Source organism: Heptranchias perlo, chromosome 37 (genome assembly GCF_035084215.1).
Source record: "Heptranchias perlo isolate sHepPer1 chromosome 37, sHepPer1.hap1, whole genome shotgun sequence".
In the NCBI taxonomy this organism is placed as follows: Eukaryota; Metazoa; Chordata; class Chondrichthyes; order Hexanchiformes; family Hexanchidae; genus Heptranchias; species Heptranchias perlo.
The window spans coordinates 6,550,322-6,568,231 of NC_090361.1; the positions used below are offsets into that span (position 1 = coordinate 6,550,322).

The following is a 17,910-nucleotide window of genomic DNA, read 5'->3' on the forward strand; positions in this document are numbered from 1 at the left end:
TCCACTGATCATTGTCCAGCACAAATCAGTCCTCCAGCCCATTATAACTGATCTGGCCATTAATTGCTGCTGGCAACATCATACCAGTTGCAGTATGGCTGTTAAAGTGCTCAATTTCGGTCAAAACTTAAACCAGCTGTTATAGGGTGGCATGGTGTTCATATTTTTTTGGGAGGGAAATGGAGAAGAAAAAAGTAAACTGAATCCCATATCTACTGACTCAGAATACTCGAGATGCACTCGTATTCTGAAAGGTTCAAAAGGTGATAGTCCACAGTATTACCACTGCTCGGCCCAACTGGTTAATGCTGGTGTTTATGCTCCACTTGATCCTCCTCCCATCCCTCTTCGTCTAACCCTATCAGCATGTCCTTCTATTCCTTTCTCTCTCGTGCTTATCTAGCTTCCCCTTAAATACATTCAAGCACAAAAGATGTAAGCCTTTTCTATTGAACCCATAAGGAGTCACTGGGTTGGCCCAGTTAAATGGTCAACCATTTAACCAGGTTAATGCTGCCCTTTTAAAGGGGCACAAATAATAAAGAACTAAACCGTAATGCAGAGGAAACGTAGAACTAAAATAATATTATTGCCCGTGTCTAATACACACGCCAGTCCCTGCAGTGCCCACAGGTCGCAGAAGGCCTCAAGTGGACAACACGTGCGCCTCCAAGGCTACCCAGGCACGGCGAAGGCCGCAGAAGAGGACGAAAGGTGTACGTGATCTTGTAGCGGTGTGTTATCGGCACTGTGCCATGTCGGGCAATAGGTGGTCACTTGGTTTGTGTCCACAGTTCTCAAGCCATGCAACTGAGTGAAGTATGAGTGGCGTAGGAGGAGGGCGAGGAAGAAGAATTTCATACCAACAGATTTAGCCAAGCAGTGTCCAGAATGTTCCCGAGTCCATTATTCTTCTCTGTTCCTTCAAAAAATAATAAATAAATTGTGGCCCACCAACTGTCATGCACCTTGTCCCAAAAAATTATGCAAATTGTTACCTTTCTTGTACAATTAGTAGCGTGATGAAACAAGTTGGCTGGATAGACTCCTACACTGAGTCGTGTGGATCCTTCGTGAGCTACTCCCAGCGTCCAGTGCCCTCTGCAGCTATTGTTCGGCAGGTTCGTGTCAGAGAACTCCAGATTAAACAACATTTAAAAAAGCATAAAAACCCCCGCAGGCACGGGAAATCAGTTTCAGAAGCAGCCATTTCAAAAGGATTCACTCAATGAAGGTTTACGATCAAAATCCAAGACTGAATCACCGCTTTTGACTCTACATTTCATTCTATACACGTTCATCGTTCACACCCGTTTGGTCCTTAGTGATTACTGATGCCCAAGCTCATCTGTGAATCAGTACAGCACCTTTTAGTGAGAGTTTATCCAAGATAGATTTTGGAAACAGTGGCAGACACTCAAAATGCATAATGGGGTTCAACAGAGGAGGCAACAGGTGATTTTGGTGGTGGTGTTCAGCACTAAGAAGCTTATGGAGATGGGCAGCTGCTATGAAGCCCCTCGACAAGCGTAAAGAGAAAGACCTTTTCAGTTCTTCATTGGGATCTGGCAGATGCCACCCTAGTCTAACACTGTACTTTTACATGGCAGCAAATGCCTTTTCCCCCAATATTGCATTTGGACTTTCTAAAATAGTTTTAAAAAACTCTAAAGTGGCTTTGCGCAGAACGCAACAGCTTTACAAAAAAATGGACAATATGACACGTTCAGCGATTGAGTCCATAATGTGCAAAAAGGAGAAAGTTTGTTCCCACAGGGTGCTGAATAGGACAGCAGTTACAGGCAGCGGAATCCAGTTTTTGTTCACAGTTTTAAAAGCTCAGTCTAAATCTGGTTGCTCCTTTCTCCTTCACAGCTGAGAGGGGGCTTTTGAATGGATGAGCTCTCTGCCGTTAACATGCAGCGGCTCGGAGATGTGCAAGGGCATGCTCTCGTCCTCCACGCCGTCACCACGCAGAGACCGCTTGGCCGTTCTGGGCCACTCGGTCTTTTCACCGGGTTCCTCCTCGGCAGGAGAGAGAGACAGTAACGGGGTCTCAATCTTCCCTCCAACCACTGGATGCTGAAGAGCGAAGGTTCCTCGGTTGGTATGCACCAAAAGTGGAGTATTGCTGTTGGAGGGCGGAAGAGGTGATCCTAGAGTTTTTACCAGGGAAGTTACAGGAATGGTTTCCATTGTTGGGTAGCTGTGATCGGGGGGCTTCTGCACAGGTTGAGTCTCTGAAGGTGACTGTAATCTGCAGTCTTGGTCCTCATAAGAGTCAACCTGATTAACATGTGGATCATATGAAAATATCAAATCCCCTCCATGTGGAAAGCCTTCCCTGGAAATATCGATAGTTGAGATCGTAGGAGAACTGGGACAATCAGCTTCCAAGGTGACATCACTATCTTCTGTCGTGGGGGTATCTGAAAGCCCATCTTTGCACTCGTTCGTTTCCCTTCCAGATCCTTGGGCTTCTGAAGCAGGCACATTCTCCTCGTTGGTTTGCTGGCTGAACTTCAAGCTGTTCGTCTCGGCCTCGGTCTCTTTTCTCTCCAGCTTGGTATTCTCCGAGAGAAAATGGATCTCGGTCAGAGGCTTGTGGTCATTAAAGGTACCGCAGGAGCACACGGTGGACTGGGTGTCCTGGCACAGGCAGCTGTACATGGACGCGTCGGACGACACGCTGTTTCTCCGTTTCAGCAGCTGGAATTGCCGAGTGGAGCGTGCAATGTTGCTGCGGAAGCTTGCTGGCGATGGAGCGCTGGGTAAGAGGCGACTGAACAGCGGGACGTGGCGCCGATTGCCTTCTTCCATATTCTCCTCAATCTCTTCCATCAGTTGAAAATGCATGTCATCTTTTGACATCCTAGAATTAAGAAAAAAAGAATGAGTTAAAGCTATCTGTGGGAGTCCAGTTGGACTCATTGATATTACTCCTCATAACATTTCGAAGCACTTCACATAGAGAGTCACTATTGAAGAGCAACACCTCACGTGGGAAAAGGGGCAGCCCATTGGCACACAGCAAGATCCCACCAACGGTTTTTGGCGCCGTTTGATTGAGGGGGGAATGTTGGCTGTAGAACGCGCTCCTTTTAACAGTCCAACATTCAACTGAGCAAGCAGATAGGCCCTTGGTTTTGGCACTTCTGACAATGCAGCACTCCCTTAGGCTAACACTCAGGTACATTACTATGTGCCCAGATCCTGGAGTAGGACTTGAGACCAAACCCTTTTGCCCAAGAGCTAAGAATGTTACCAACTGAGCCGGGCCAAATACACAACCCACAAAACTGGTTAGGCCAAACAACTGGAATTAAGTGATTTAAATCTTCTCAACCTGACAAATGTTGCAATCTCACTCAGAGGCCACAGGGATGTCTGGTGATGGAAGTGACATTGGTGGGTTGGGGGGGGGAGTGATCTTCTGAGGTTGGGGTTAAGGCATATCATTGGGTCAAAAGGAGAGAAACCTTTAATGCCAGAGATAATCAGATTTCTGAATTTCTCTGTTAACTGGCACATTATTTCTGTTGCTGTACACTATTATAAGGTTTTCTGGAACAAAAGGACAGTTTCCTTTTGGGTAGTTGACATGAACTTTGAGGGGCCGTAGGAGTGAGTCAATTTCGCAGGAGTCCTTCCCACCACACAAGTTTGCAAACTACTGCTATATCATCTGACAGTGTAGCTGTGCCTGCACTGAGTGCCAGAGATCAGGGGGAAAAAGCACAGGCCATTTCCTAGAATTCACATCTTAACAAACAAAAACAAACGGGAAGGTTCTCACTTGATGTGTGCGACTTAAACACAATGACTTAAACACCTCAAAGCATCAAAATCACCTGCACTTGAGAAATAGCAGATCATGACTGCGGGGAGAGGAGGGAAAAGGTGATGGGTTGGGGGGGGGTGCAGGGGAAACAAGCCAGAGGCTTATCACTCACTATATTGCTTGGACAGTACACTTACTCACAGTTAGCGCCAGATAGAACGGTTAACCCCTTTTGAAAAACAATTTGAAGGAAGTCTCCTAATGACTTGTGCTTTTGAGGATGAGATAACCAATGTTAAATCTCTAGTCTTACAATGGTCTGGTCGAGAAATTAGTTTGGAGAAATTATGCGTTTTATCTTAAGCAAACGGAATTAAAACACAGAGCGCCAAGTCACCATCCATCCCTAAACTTCGTGCATGTTGCAAAATTTATTCTTGGAGATGGCAAAAAAGTAATGAGATTTCACCAGTCGTAAGCATTAAAGTGCAGCTTGACATTGCACAGTAGGATGCGGCCTCATGCCTAGATCAAGATTGACCAGTACACCTCACTGCTAGTGACAGCGTGATGAATTTGGTGCTAAGCCCAATCTGCCCGTCAAATGTGGAACCCTCGCTTGATGTTTGATCTTTGCCAGCCCAATATCCCACCTTTTTTGCATTCCAAGCAGATGCAGCATGGGCTAAATGCAGAGTCAAAGCTCCCCTTTCTCTGGCTCAGCATTGCACCTTCACCTGTTTTGGAAGTGTGCCCCGACTGTACTAATGTGGCATTTTGTGCCTCGGTCACCTAAAGGACATTAGGTTTCAGCTCTCAGCCTCCTCAGATGTTAAAGCTGGTGCTAATCAGGGGGCTGGTCACCATCTGGGTACATTTTAAAGACCATTTAACGGCAGAACATTTTTTCAGAAGACTAGAGAAGGCCACACAAATTGGCTACTGCGTTTCCTACATTACAGCAGCGACTACTCTTCAGAAGTACTTTGGGACGTCCTGAAGTTGTGAAAGGTGCTATGTAAATGCCAGTCAGTCTTTCTTTGTTATCCCAAAAAACTTCCACACTCTTATCTTTGCTTCAATCCACATTAAGTGCACAAAGTTTGGAAGTTAGATTGAGTTCAGTGGCCGTCCCTCCACCGCACTAGTGCTTGACCAGTCAGAAATATTGTAAAGTTGCAGCAACTCACGTCATGTCGAACGTGGAACCCTGGAAGGATGGTTTCTGCAGCACAAACACGGTGGCAGCAGTGTACGGGGGGCGAGGATTGGATTCGTTCCAGTATAGATCCTTTTCCATAAGAGGCAAATCCTGATACATGTCATCGACCGCCATCATTGACACCTGAATGCAACAGTCACAACTACAGTCAATGCAACCCTGCAAAAAAGGGACAGCGAACTCAACAAGAGTAGCTTAGTCAAGGAATGGTCAGGAGAGACTTGGGGACGAGGTGGGGGGTGGGGGGAGAAGAGACACAGCCAAAGATTGCTTTTTTTTTTATCCCCAGTTTTCTTGCCTCCTCTCCTGATTATGTGAACTCGTGCTGGTGTGTGCATCCACAGGTGCCAGCAACTCTTCAGTATCTTACACAGGTGGACATTCTTTATGCACAAGTCAAGACAGGGTGTCAGCAGACTAGTTGACCCAAGTGCATCAGAGGCAGAACCCAATCCTGTCCTTACCCATTGTCCACAGGTGCACACTTTCCAGCTAAATAGCGATCCGGACTTGGAACACTCCCTCTTAAGCTTTCTTAGCCCAGGAACACGAGGCCAATTCTAATATCCCTGTCCCATCTTAGCAGAGCTCAGCATTGATCAGGGATCAAACGTAGAAATGTATTAGTCTGTGTGGCTCGGTACCACATTGGGCAATGCATTTGCCCGCTGTTTTTTTTCTTAAAGGAACAAACAAACAGACATAGAAAAAGTTGAGTGCTTGTGCTCTAGTATCTTGTAGAGACACTTTGGAAGTGAAGCAGCCGAGACAACATCTGCATTGTCACTGTGTCATCCAAGGTCTTTTGTGTGCAGCGGTCATTACCTGAAAGTTTCGGTCAATCAAACGATTTGTTTCAAAATCATCATCATCTTCTCCAAAGGGATTTATTAGTTGTTCAGCCACCTGTAAGCAGACATACTACCTTCAATCATACAGTCGACTCTTGGCTTACAATTTGTTGCATTAATTAAATCAATCCAGGAAGTTAAATGAACACTTTTGGAAAGTGTTCCAGTACAATTGAAGAGTACTCAGCCTTTGCTTCTTGACTGGGGAAACCTAGATGAAAGAATAAGGTTCATAAATGCGGGACGTCAAAGTTGAAACAAGTGGGAGAGAAGATCAGGTACATCGAGGATTACTGGTTAGACGGCACCAGGTTTCTGTGCACACAGACTGTAGCAGGAAAGAAAGACTGAGCGGAGGAGTTCCACAGTTTTGAGGTATTGGAAAAAAAATGTATGCAGACTAGGAAGACAGTGTGATGAGTGACAGAGGGAAGAGGTAGAATGGCACATTTGGAGCTTAGGAAAAACAAGGAAAGTTCAGAGGAGCAACGGCCATAGTAGCATTGATAAGATGCAAGAGAGGAGAGAAGAATCCTTTTACAATAGTTACCTTTTTCTTGTACCCTGCTCATAAGTGAAAGGTGTGCCTTCCCCAGTATGGAACACGTTTTACACACAGGATTTGAATTAAATTCACTACCAACTCGAGTGAATTAAAAGATTATGCAGCATAAGTTAGTCATGACCGGTAAAATGAATCAGCTTTGTACACGGTGACCTTTACAGGGAGATTCCTTGAGCTAAGTGAGATTAGACAGTGAATATTACACGGGACCAGCTGAGGAAAGTTACTTCCAGATGTTGCACTTCAGCGCTGCTGTGATCACTGAACCATATTCCAATGGATAATGGGACTTCAAAGCTAACTGGCAAGATAAATACATCAGCGTGGTGGTTGAACCTACAACCGCCTGACTCCAAGGAGAGCGTTCCACCAAACGAGTCAAGGTGACACTAGGATCAAACAGGTTTATCAATCTCCCTATAGCAGTGACAGTAAACCAGGCTCAGACAGCGAGTACACATGAAACTACAGGACCAAGTGGTTTGGAATAGTTGGGTTCTCGTTCAATAGAGGTACACTCAAGCACAGTTGCTGCACATTTTTATCGTGCTGGACTTACCTTCAGCCAACCGGCGTAGAAAAAGAACTGCAGCAGAGTGAATACAGGGACATACAAGTCAATGTCATGCCCTGCATAGCCTTGTGCAGGGTCAAGAAACTGTCGCCCAATCAGGCAGGTCAGGAAGAAACTGTACACTGCTATAGTGACAACCTACAGAGAGAGGACATATAATTAGCTGGCAGTGCACTTGCAAGAAGAGACTCCCATCTTTAACAGGTTTCTACATCACCTTCCTGTCCTTAGCTGCAGGGCACCTGAGGGGCAGGTGACCAGATCCCAGAGCACCACCGATGCTGCTCCAAAACCCAACTTCTTGGGAGGTACCATCCAGGGCATCTCTTCCCTTCCTCCTTGAAAGGAAGCACATGGCCTGTGCTCAGCACCTCATGAAACTAAGCATCTGGGCAGGGATGGGAAATGAACATAAATGCAAAACCATGTCTCACCATTTCATGGAACAATATACTACAACGGGCCACCATTGTAATATTGTCCCTTTTGCTCCTAACGATGTTGACGTCTTGATGGGGTACAGTTCCACAGGCTAGGAACACCCTCTTGTTCCTCACTCAAATAGCCAGTCTTCATGTGCGAACCTTGATACCAAGTGGTGACCGACTATTCAACCAGAGGACACCGCAGATGACCCACACGCACGCAGTTCCAGCCGAGGTCACCTGATGATCAGGAGCAGGCACCCTTGTTGATGTTCCCCTACCTAACACATACGCACCTAAATCAAGTGTAGAACCAACCACCGCCCCCCCCCCACCACCTTTCCACAAGGGAGATGAGCTAACTTGTGGGGGAGAACAAAACTAGGGGCCATAAACATAAGATGGTCACCAATAAATCCAATAGGGAATTCAGGAGAAACGTCTTTACCCGGAGAGTGGTTAGAATGTGGAACTCGCTACCACAAGGAGTAGTTGTGGCAGATAATGTAGATGCATTTAAGGGGAAGCTAGATAAGCATATGAGGGAGAAAGGAATAGAAGGATATGGTGATGGGGTGGGAGGAGCCTCATGTGGAACATATAACGCCGGCATAGACCAGTTGGGCCGAATGGCCTGTTTCTGTGCTGTAAACTCTTATGTAGCTTAGCAGAGAACAGGAATTGATTCTGGGATCTTCCTCGTCTATGACTTGAGCCTTAAGCACTGGATGAGCCTGAAAATGGTTAGTTTTTAAACATACTGTGGAAAGTTTGTCAGGTTAATATTTGGTAAAGTGCGACTATCAATCAGAGAACTACAATGTGAAGGAACTAGAGCCAACACACAGTTGATGCAACAGGCTAATGGCTGGCTTTATCTGTAGTAACTACTGCTTCAAACCAGTTCCCAATGGAGGCCATCAGCACTCACTGTTTAAAACACAATGAGATTCCTCCTGTAATCAGAGTAGGAGATAGCTTAATGCCATATATGGGCTAGATTTCATCCAAAGTTCAAAGGTAGGCTAGAAGGACTCATTGCATCACTAGCACCATGCAGGAGGGAAGAAAGTATTGCAGAGCAGTGCCAATTTGGAATTGGTTATACCAGGCACATGAGAAAATGAGCACCGAGATCCAACTGTGGGAAGGACTGAAGTCAAAGTCGGTCTTTAATCGATGATCTTAAATGGTCATGAATTAAAGAGAGAGCGAGAAAGAAAGAGAGAGACAGACAGAGAGAGTGAGATGCCCTGCAGCTGCCAACCCATCATTAGGTTCAATTCCACAAGTGCCAGTATTGCGCCCAAGTAGCTATTATTTGTGTGCACCTCAACAAGGGGAGTATCAATAAGCTATTCAACCAAAGGGGACATCACACCCAAAACTAATCCTGTCCTTGTCTGTCATCCACACACTTGCACTTCCAAAATGAGCCATTAGATGGCGATCGGGAGCAGGAACCTTGGTTCCTTTTTCTCTCCCTAATCATAGCGTACGAAGGCCAATTGTAGCATCCCTACTGCCACCTTGGCTGAGGTCAACGAACCGAGGAGATGTTGTTGGGGGGGGTCAAATATGGGGCCTTCCTAGTTTACGAGGTCCAGCTGCTTGCCAAACCATCCATGGTGCGGCCGGAGGAAGGGAAGCTTAATACACAAAGTTCCTAGACGGTCAAGGCTTTAACGCAATCGAAAGCAATGCCTTTACCTGTGTGTACACCAGTGGGATGCTGATCCAGTCGTAGTGAAAGAGCAGGCTGCATTTTGCTCGAAAAGTGTTCAGCTCCTGAATGAGAAAAATACATTAAGCAGGGCCCAAAACTACAATATTAAAGGTGACCGCTGAAAAAAATGTCAGGGTGGCATTGATTCTCTAGCGTGTAGTGGGTTAGGAGACAACGAGTGAAAGCACAGTACAGATATGTGCAGAACATGCAAATACAGCAGTAACACGCTGCACTCTCTAGCAGTAGCGAAAGCGACAGTGTGTATTCAGGATAACTAAAAGTCTAATTGGCTTCACCATTGCAGTCATCTTTGTTATAAGAACATAAGAAATAGGAGCAGGAGTAGGCCAATCGGCCCCTCGAGCCTGCTCCGCCATTCAATAAGATCATGGCTGATCTGATCCTAACCTCAAATCTAAATTCATGTCCAATTTCCTGCCCGCTCCCCGTAACCCCTAATTCCCTTTACTTCTAGGAAACTGTCTATTTCTGTTTTAAATTTATTCAATGATGTAAATATGTGCTTCATGTTATTCTTCGTTTACTGATGGATCTCCCATGGCATCGCATGTTTAGCTGCAGCTAAGTGGGCCTGCCCCCTTTTAATGTCAAAGTCCTTGGGGTATAAACTGGTCTTGGGCAGTGCTGCAAAACTGGCAGTGGCGAATTGGCAACCTGCTTTGCACACAACTACAACAACCTGCATTTATATAGCGCCTTTAACGTAGTCACCGAGCCACTTAATGGGACAGGTGACCAAAAAGCTTGGTCAAAGAGGACCGACTCCAAGGAGGAGAGAGAGAGAGAGAGAGAGGCGGAGAGGTTTAGGGAGGGAATTCCAGAGCTTAGGGCCCAGGCAGCTGAAGACACGGCCGCCAATGATGAAGCGATGGAAATCGGGGATGCGCAAGAGGCCAGAATTGGAGGAGCGCAGAGATCTCGGTGGGGTTGTAGGGCTGGAGGAGGTTACAGAGATAGGGAGGGGCGAGACCATGGATGGATTGGAAAACAAGAATGAAAAGAAAATCAGACAGAGTGCAAAACGGGCTGCCGATTCACCCAGGACTCATTTATACTCTCTTGTGGGGGAAAGTTTTAAATAAGCACATGTTGGGGTCAATTAGAGGCTAATTGCTATCACTAAAGAAAATTTCTCTAGGTTAGCAGTTGCTTGTAATTCCGCAGCCCTGCTATATTTTGGTGGGGGGGGAAGGGAGGGGAGAGAAAGAAAGAGGCAGGGTTACCAACAAAACGACTGACTTTCTTTCACTTCGAAACTTACGTTGTGATTTGCGATTGTTCCATTTTTTAATATTTGAGCCAAGCAGGTGTAAGTGGGACAGAGTTGAGACACAAGAATGTTTATGTGCAGATAATATTGTTCAGATACTACTAAACCAGCATTCAATGATAAAGGAAGAAGTCTTGTGTTTAGTAGCTCAGTGATAGCTTGAAAATTCCACCTTCTCCAGTTAGGACCTAACTAGTCATTGCTTAACTGATGCTTAAGGGAATGTCTCAGTGTTTATACTCAATTTTGATACTATAGACTTATTTGACTGAATGTAGAACCATTTTATATTAAATTGTGTGTGGGAGGGGGAAGAGAAAGTGTCCCGACTTCACAGGCAAAAAGCCTCTAACATTCTTATGTCATCTCCCCCCCGCCATGATCTCTGGACTTTTTATAGAAAACAAAAGATTCACTTTGAGGGCAACAGTCGGTGAAACTCTGCAATTAAAGAAAAAGCAAGTTTCCCTCCCTCTCCAACCAGCACCGTTATCTCTCCTTCCCTTTGGTGAAGGAGTTGATCTCTTGCTGGGACTCAGCAGCATCTGCCCTCCAGCACCTTGCACAAAATGGCCGTTCTTTTATTCGACCACAGTGGCATCCCAACCGAGCTCAATCCTGGCTCCGTGCATCAGCTGTGCAGGTGGGCCTTCCAGTCAGCGTCGCTGGGTAGCCATCAGGAGCGGGAGCCCTGGTTGATTTTTCTTTTCTTCCCTAGCCCAGGGCACACTGAGTCTAACTGTATTCGTCTACTGTCACTCGGCTGCAAGTTGCTAACTCAGCACAGACTGGAAATTAAACCCGGTCTGAGTCTGTGTGGCTCAGTTACCCAATGCCTTAAACAACTGAGCCCCTGGTAGAGTTGGACATGAATCTTTAACCCTGTAGCCACCAAGACATCATTAAGGATACATAACATGTAAATTATGCATTCAGCAACAAGGTCTCAGTGATCTAGAACCTGTATCTTACTCCTCCTTACAATCTGGAGTGTTAAAAACAATGTAAATTGTAACCTTAACTAGTCAAACCATACGGGTTTAAAGGGATAGGACAAGTGACCCAAAACAAGCGGCTTGGTATCAGCTGTGCCTTTGGACCTGGTATCAGCTGATCATTTAAAGGTCTCCGCGCTCCAGCAAGGGCAAACTTCCCTCGGGCCAGTTCACGAGCTAAAACAGATGGAAGCCTCCATACACAGAATGATACAGCACAGAAAGAAGCCATTCAGCCCATCGTGCCTGTACAAGAATCTCCGTTGACCAAGCTAAATGCCAAAACTGTAGGACAGAATTGTTCAAACCACCCAGCCTCCCTCTGCCCCACCTCGGTCTAGATTCAGCAGCGTTTAAAGCCCAGTACCTCCATTAACAGCTTGAGAGCATTGTCGTCTCTTATCCGTCCTTCTTTGCGTCCCTTTGCAGCCAGGTTTGTAAACCATACACACGGAATCCAGTACTTGTTATAAGGAGAATGAAGACTTTCATATTTCTTTCGTTCGTCTCTAGTCATAAACCCTGCAAAGACAACAGGCGGTTCCTTTACACCTAACAATTATGTAGCGTTAGCTTGAATAAGTTAAATAAAGAGCGAGATACCCTGCAGCTGCCAACCCCTCACTACGTTCAATTCCACAAGTGCCAACCACCCTCCACTATCGTGCCCAAGTAGCTATTGTGTGAACCACAAGTATCAATAAGCTATTCAACCAAAGGGGGCATCATACCCAAACCTAATCCTGTCCTTGTCTGTCCGAGCCCTGCAAATTTTTCCCCTTCAAGTATTTATCCAATTCTCTTTTGAAAGTTAGTATTGAATCTGCTCCCACCACCCTTTCAGGCAGCGCATTCCAGATCATTATAACTCGCTGCGTAAAAGGATTTTTCCTCATGCCGCCTCTGGTTCTTTTTCCCAGCTACCTTTAAAACTGACAGGTCTGTAGTTGCCTGGTTTCTCCCTCCCTCCCTCCTTACATAATCGAGTGATGTTGGCAACTTTCCAGTCCAACGGCACAATTTCCAAATCTAGAGAGCTTTTGATGCTCCGATGCCCTGGAGATTGGCTCACCTGCTTCTACCACATGATCCATTGTCGGGAAGCGTTTGATGACTGCTGTGCTGACAGAGCGGAGGATGAGGAGGGCGGAGAGGCTGGCGTATCTCATCATGGTGCGACGAAGCATGCGTCCCCGCTCGTCCGTCCCGTGCACGTTCCCAGAGATGACGCACATGAGCCGGTCGGGGAGGGGGATGCTGGTATATTGGCTCCACCAGCGGTTCACAACAAGGGTTACATAAAACCCTGAGAAGGGGGGAGGAAAATAGAAATTTCTGAAGCGAAACTTTTCAAGCAACAACGAAAAAAAAACCCAAAACCGCTCACTACAATTACAAAGCTGGAAGGTAATAAATGGGATTCAAAGGACCGTAACGATAGAGAGAAACCTTTTCTGCTGGTGGGGGAGTCTAGGACAAGGGGACATAACCTTAAAATCAGAGTCAGGCCATTCAGGAGAGAAGTCAGGAAACACTTCTTCACACAAAGGGAAGTGTGGAACTCTCTCCCACAAAAGCTGCTAACTCATTAATAATTTTAACCGATAGATATTTGCTCGCCGAGGGATTACGGGATATGGAGCCAAGGCGGGTGGACAGAGTTCGGATACAGATCAGCCATAATCTCGCTGAATGGTGGAACAGGCTCGAGGGGCTGAATGGCCTCCTCCTGTTCCTATGTTCCTATCACACATTAATGGGTGACTAGTTATTACTCAAAAAACAGCATTTTCACAGACTCTGGGACAGTTTCTACTTGTGATACCTCATCAAGTGTAGAAATACATTGGATTTGTCAGGGGGATGGTGGACTGCACCAAAGTCGCTTGCCCTGGACATCGAGGACCAGGCAGCCCTGTGGACTGGTGTTCGAATCCAACCCAGGCTGATGGGAATCAAAGCGTTTTTTCTCTCTCTCTCTCTCTCTCATCAGCTGTAAGGGTTTAAAGTGATGTGAATCTGGACAGTTCCTATTATTTTAGTGGAAGGAAAACTTGCATTTATACAGTGACTTACCTCAAAAACACTTCACATCTAATAAATGACTTTGAAGGGCAGCAGTTGTTATATAGGCTAACGCAGCAGCCATTTTGTACACAAGGCCCCGCGAACAGCAATGAGATGGATGACTAGTCCCGTCTGTTTTTGTTGGCGTTGCTTGAGGGACGAATGTTGGCCAGGACAACACTGCAGGAGCAATTCAGCACGAACTAGTAGCCTTGGACTGCAGGACGGTTTGTGTGCAAAACAAACCATCACTGGTCCAGTGGTGGGTATTTCCAAATGTTTGGGATTGGGAGGGTAAACAGAAGGAGATAAAGCTTAACTCTGCATCTAACCCACTGTGTGCCTGAACTAGCAGTGGTGGACAAAGATACCAGATCTCAAAAATAGAAATTTCCCATCTCACACCACAGGTATCACATACCTTGATAAGCACATGTTTTTTAAAGAAACTATCTGAGTTGCTTCAGTGCAAAATTTACCTCCCACAGCTGCCACCATTATGTAGTGGACTGAGCTTGTCTCAAATGAAAGTTGACAGTGTGGATGGTACTGCAATGATCTGCACCATCCTCTCTGCCCCCACCCACCCCTCCGCCCTGGTTGACGTATGGATCATTGGGGAGGAGGGGAGTCAGACCCTCTGATTGTCCACCCTGGTGGTCAAGGAATGTGTGGGCAGGCTGGGGGCATCTCAGGAGGTTCCCATCTTCATCCATCTCACACCCACCCACAGGGCTCACTGGACAACTGTCCCCTCTAGCCCACGGGCACAGAGAATAACTGTGTAGGGTCCACAACACCATCCCAGCTTTCTCGGCCCAGAGCAGAGATCAAACCAGGGTCCTCTCTGCTCTACGTGGCTCAGTTACACACTGGGTAAACTCAACGAGTGACCAGGGAATCCCACACTGATTTTCTCAATGGAATGGTACAATCTTGGGGGAATGAGGGGAAAATATCACACCTTTGTGGGTGCCACAGCCAGTCTCAAATCAGGAGAATCGAAAAAGTTACAGGAGGAGTCCGTGGGACCTGTGGTCACTGTAGTTACCATCGTTACCACTAACTGGCCACATGGCTGCCCCACCTTCCCCAGTAGGACATCAGCAGACCTGCGAAACTAGTCGGAAAAAGCTGTCGGAGAATTAGCCGATGCTGCCTAGTGTATTGAGTTTGGGTTTACTAAGAGTGCGGGGGGGTGGAAGATCGTAGACATGTGTTCACAAGCTCCACATGGGACTCTGGTCTTAGCCGGGAGGGGTGGGGAAAAGTGGAAACACACCTCATCCCAGGGGGAGAGAGCGGGAAAAGTCACCTCAATCCACTTTCATGCCAATTATGGGGCATCAATGCCAGAGGATTTAGATCAGGTTGTGAGATGAGAGGAAGTTGGGGGGTGGGGAATAAAAGAAAATGGAACAAGAATTAAAAGCAAGTTGACCTACCAAGCACAAAAGCCATAGGGATCAGGTTAGCATAGTGGTTGCAGTACAGGGCCAGCTTCTCAAAGTATCGCTTCTGTTCTTCCATGAGCACAAACCTTTTGCAGAAATAAAAAAAAAATTTAAAAATTAAAAATCAAATCAACTATTGACAGGTCATTTTCTCCATTACCAGCCTGCAACCGTAGACGTTTACAGCACAGCAGGAGGCCATTCATCCCGTCATGTCTGTGCTGCCTCTTTGCCAGAGCAATCCAAAACTAATCCCACTGCCCCGCACCTCTCCCTCCACCGCCCTGTATCTCCCTCTGCTTCAAATGTTTATCTACTTTTTCCTTAAAAGATGTAACAGTCCCCGTCTCGACCACTCACTTTGGCATAACGTCCCCAAGCTCCAACAACCCTCCGCATAGAGGTTTCTCCTAACTGCGCTCTGAGAATTTTACATTGTTGACTCCTAGTGACCATTTTGACTGCCTCTGCGTCCACAGGCAGAGCCCCTAAGGCTACTTTCCACCCAAGTGGTGGTTGTGGGGAGGCAGGAGCGCCCGAACCTTGTCTTGGATTTGGGGACTTACCATTGCCAAATGGCTGACTCCACGGTCGGACGCAACCCGGGGAGAAGAGGCACTCCCGAGAGAGTACACAGGTCAGGAAACTCGCCGGCCTGTGAATCCCCAACATAAACCCCACTCCTCACTGGCAGTGCCCGATCGCAGAACCAGCCCGATGGAGTACAAGTGAATGTTCTCCGTAATTTCCAGGCATCGTAAGCTGCGGGCACTAACAGATCTTTCCACCAATTAGGTGGCGTGCTCAGGGCAGACCATTCTAAGCCTCCAGACCCATGAAAATCAAAGGAGAGAAATCAGAACAAGAACTGAAAAGGTGCAAATAGATACAGTTGCCTAGGCTTTGTGAGCAGGAACTGGAGCAGGCTTCATCTTTGCACAAAATATGGCCCCTTAGCTTTACAGAACATTTAACAGTACAACTCGAATTCAACGTGCAATATTGCCTGCAGTAACATTTCAAGGTTCCAGGCACATACGCGACAGACAAAGAATTTATACAGCATCTTTCACATTCTCGGGGCATCTCAAAATGCTTTGCAACCAGTTAATTATGTTCTGGGGCAAGTACAGCAGCCAATGCGTGCACAGCAAGATCCCACAAATAGCAAATGAGATAAGTGACCAATTAGTTGGTTGAGGTAGGAATATTGGCCAGGACACCAGAAGAACTCCCCCTGCTCCTCTTCGAATAGTGCCATGGGATCTTTTACATTCACCTGAACAGGGAGCTATGTCCTCGGTTTAACCTGGAAGACGGTAAGGAAATGAGTGTCTCACCATACGGACCAGGAAGGTCGTAGGTGAGTCACCAGTCTGTGCCGAGTTCCTAACCTGATCTCAGTAAGAGCTGGGATGGTGGCTGGCAGAATTGGCATCTGTGCCCCTGGACTAGGGGTGCAAAGTTGGCCAGGGCTCCCACTCGCTGTTGAGTGACCTCTGCTGGAACAATGTGGGCATCAGATGGAGACCAGATTTAACTTATCTGAGACATCAACCACTGGAATCTAGGCTCACACAATGACCACAAGAGAGGGTGACCAGTGCCAATGGAATTGTTCCTCAGCAAGAATTCAACACCTTCAAGAGTGGAAGAGGTAAAGAAATTGGAGTATCTCTCATTCCCCTCCCTTTCTCTCCTCCTCCCCTTCCACCCATAGCCAATCAACGTGTAAGGCAACATCATTTCTGACATGCTGCGATAAAGACAAACAGCTCCCCCCTCCCCACCCAACAGTTCCATGCATTCCAGCTGCTCCCTTGCACTATTGGCCATTCTTCAGCAAACTATTTGGACGTGGGAGGCATCACATGCTCGATCCTCTGACCCTCCAGGCATCACTAGTTGGCGTCAGAAGGGCAGGAACCTGACTTTGATTTCTCTCTCCCTAAGCTCTGGGTCCCGAGGCCTCTTGCAGCGCCCCCTAGCGAGGATCAATCAACTCAGCTGAGACCCAGGTCCAAACCTGACACTCACAACAACCAGGATAGATTTTACAAATCCTGTCATAGGAAAGAGTTACTCTATCATCAGACAATTACCATTGCACTCTACGAATACCAATAGAATCCAACTACACTAAGAAAACTAGGGACTGTGGTCACTATGGTTTGATAGAATCATACAGCACAGAAGGAGGCCATTTGGCCCATCGTACCTGTGCCGTCTCTTTGAAAGAGCTATCCAATTAGTCCCACTCCCCTTCTTTTCCCCATAGCCCTGCAACTTTTTCCTTTTCAAGTATTTATCCAATTCCCTTTTGAAAGTTACTATTGAATCTGCTTCCACCGCCCTTTCAGGCAGCGCAGTCCAGATCATAACAACTCGCTGCGTAAAAAAAAAATCTCCCCTCTGGTTCTTTTGCCAATTATCTTAAATCTGTGTCCTCTGGTTACCGACCCTCCTGCCACTGGAAACAGTTTCTCCTTATTTGCTATTAATTTCTTCAGCAAGGGGTTTCGCAGCTCTGTCCATGCACACATTTACTGACCTGTAAGTGACACTGAGGACTGCATACATGAAAGAGAAGACCAGGAATTCTTTGTAGAGGAGTTTGTAGATGCTGCCTTTCCATAGAACCAGCAGTTTGGAAAAACTGCAAAAGCGGACATTTGCAACTCTTGCTGTGTAGGTGATGGTCATTCCTTGAGTTACCAGAGTTACGGTTTAATACAAGAGAGCACGAGAGAGATGGTGGAAGGACTCTGGAGGAAAAGGGAAGAAGAGAAATTCAAACACCCAGGACTTCAACTCTATACTCTACTGAGAAATAAACTCAAACTCCGGCTCTCTGTGACGAGGAGGTTGACGATCCTACCGAGGAACAGAGGACAGGAAAGCACAAGAGAAGTGGGAAGAGTTCCCGCCAAGAGCCTACCAAAGCTTGAGATCGATC

At 46.5% G+C, this 17,910-nt stretch overlaps 1 protein-coding gene across 1 annotated transcript; it reads right to left on the reverse strand.

Annotated features, from left to right (window-relative positions):
• Positions 1-1,869: 1,869 nt before the first annotated feature.
• best2 (bestrophin 2) lies at positions 1,870-17,657 on the reverse strand. The gene is made up of 9 exons (XM_067972832.1): positions 17,506-17,657; positions 14,946-15,040; positions 12,506-12,739; positions 11,801-11,955; positions 9,129-9,206; positions 6,979-7,131; positions 5,829-5,909; positions 4,972-5,162; positions 1,870-2,872 (listed from the first exon to the last, which is right to left on the reverse strand). Exons 1-9 carry the CDS (start codon positions 17,655-17,657, stop codon positions 1,870-1,872), a joined length of 2,142 nt encoding a protein of 713 aa, XP_067828933.1.
• Between the last annotated feature and the right edge of the window lie 253 nt (positions 17,658-17,910).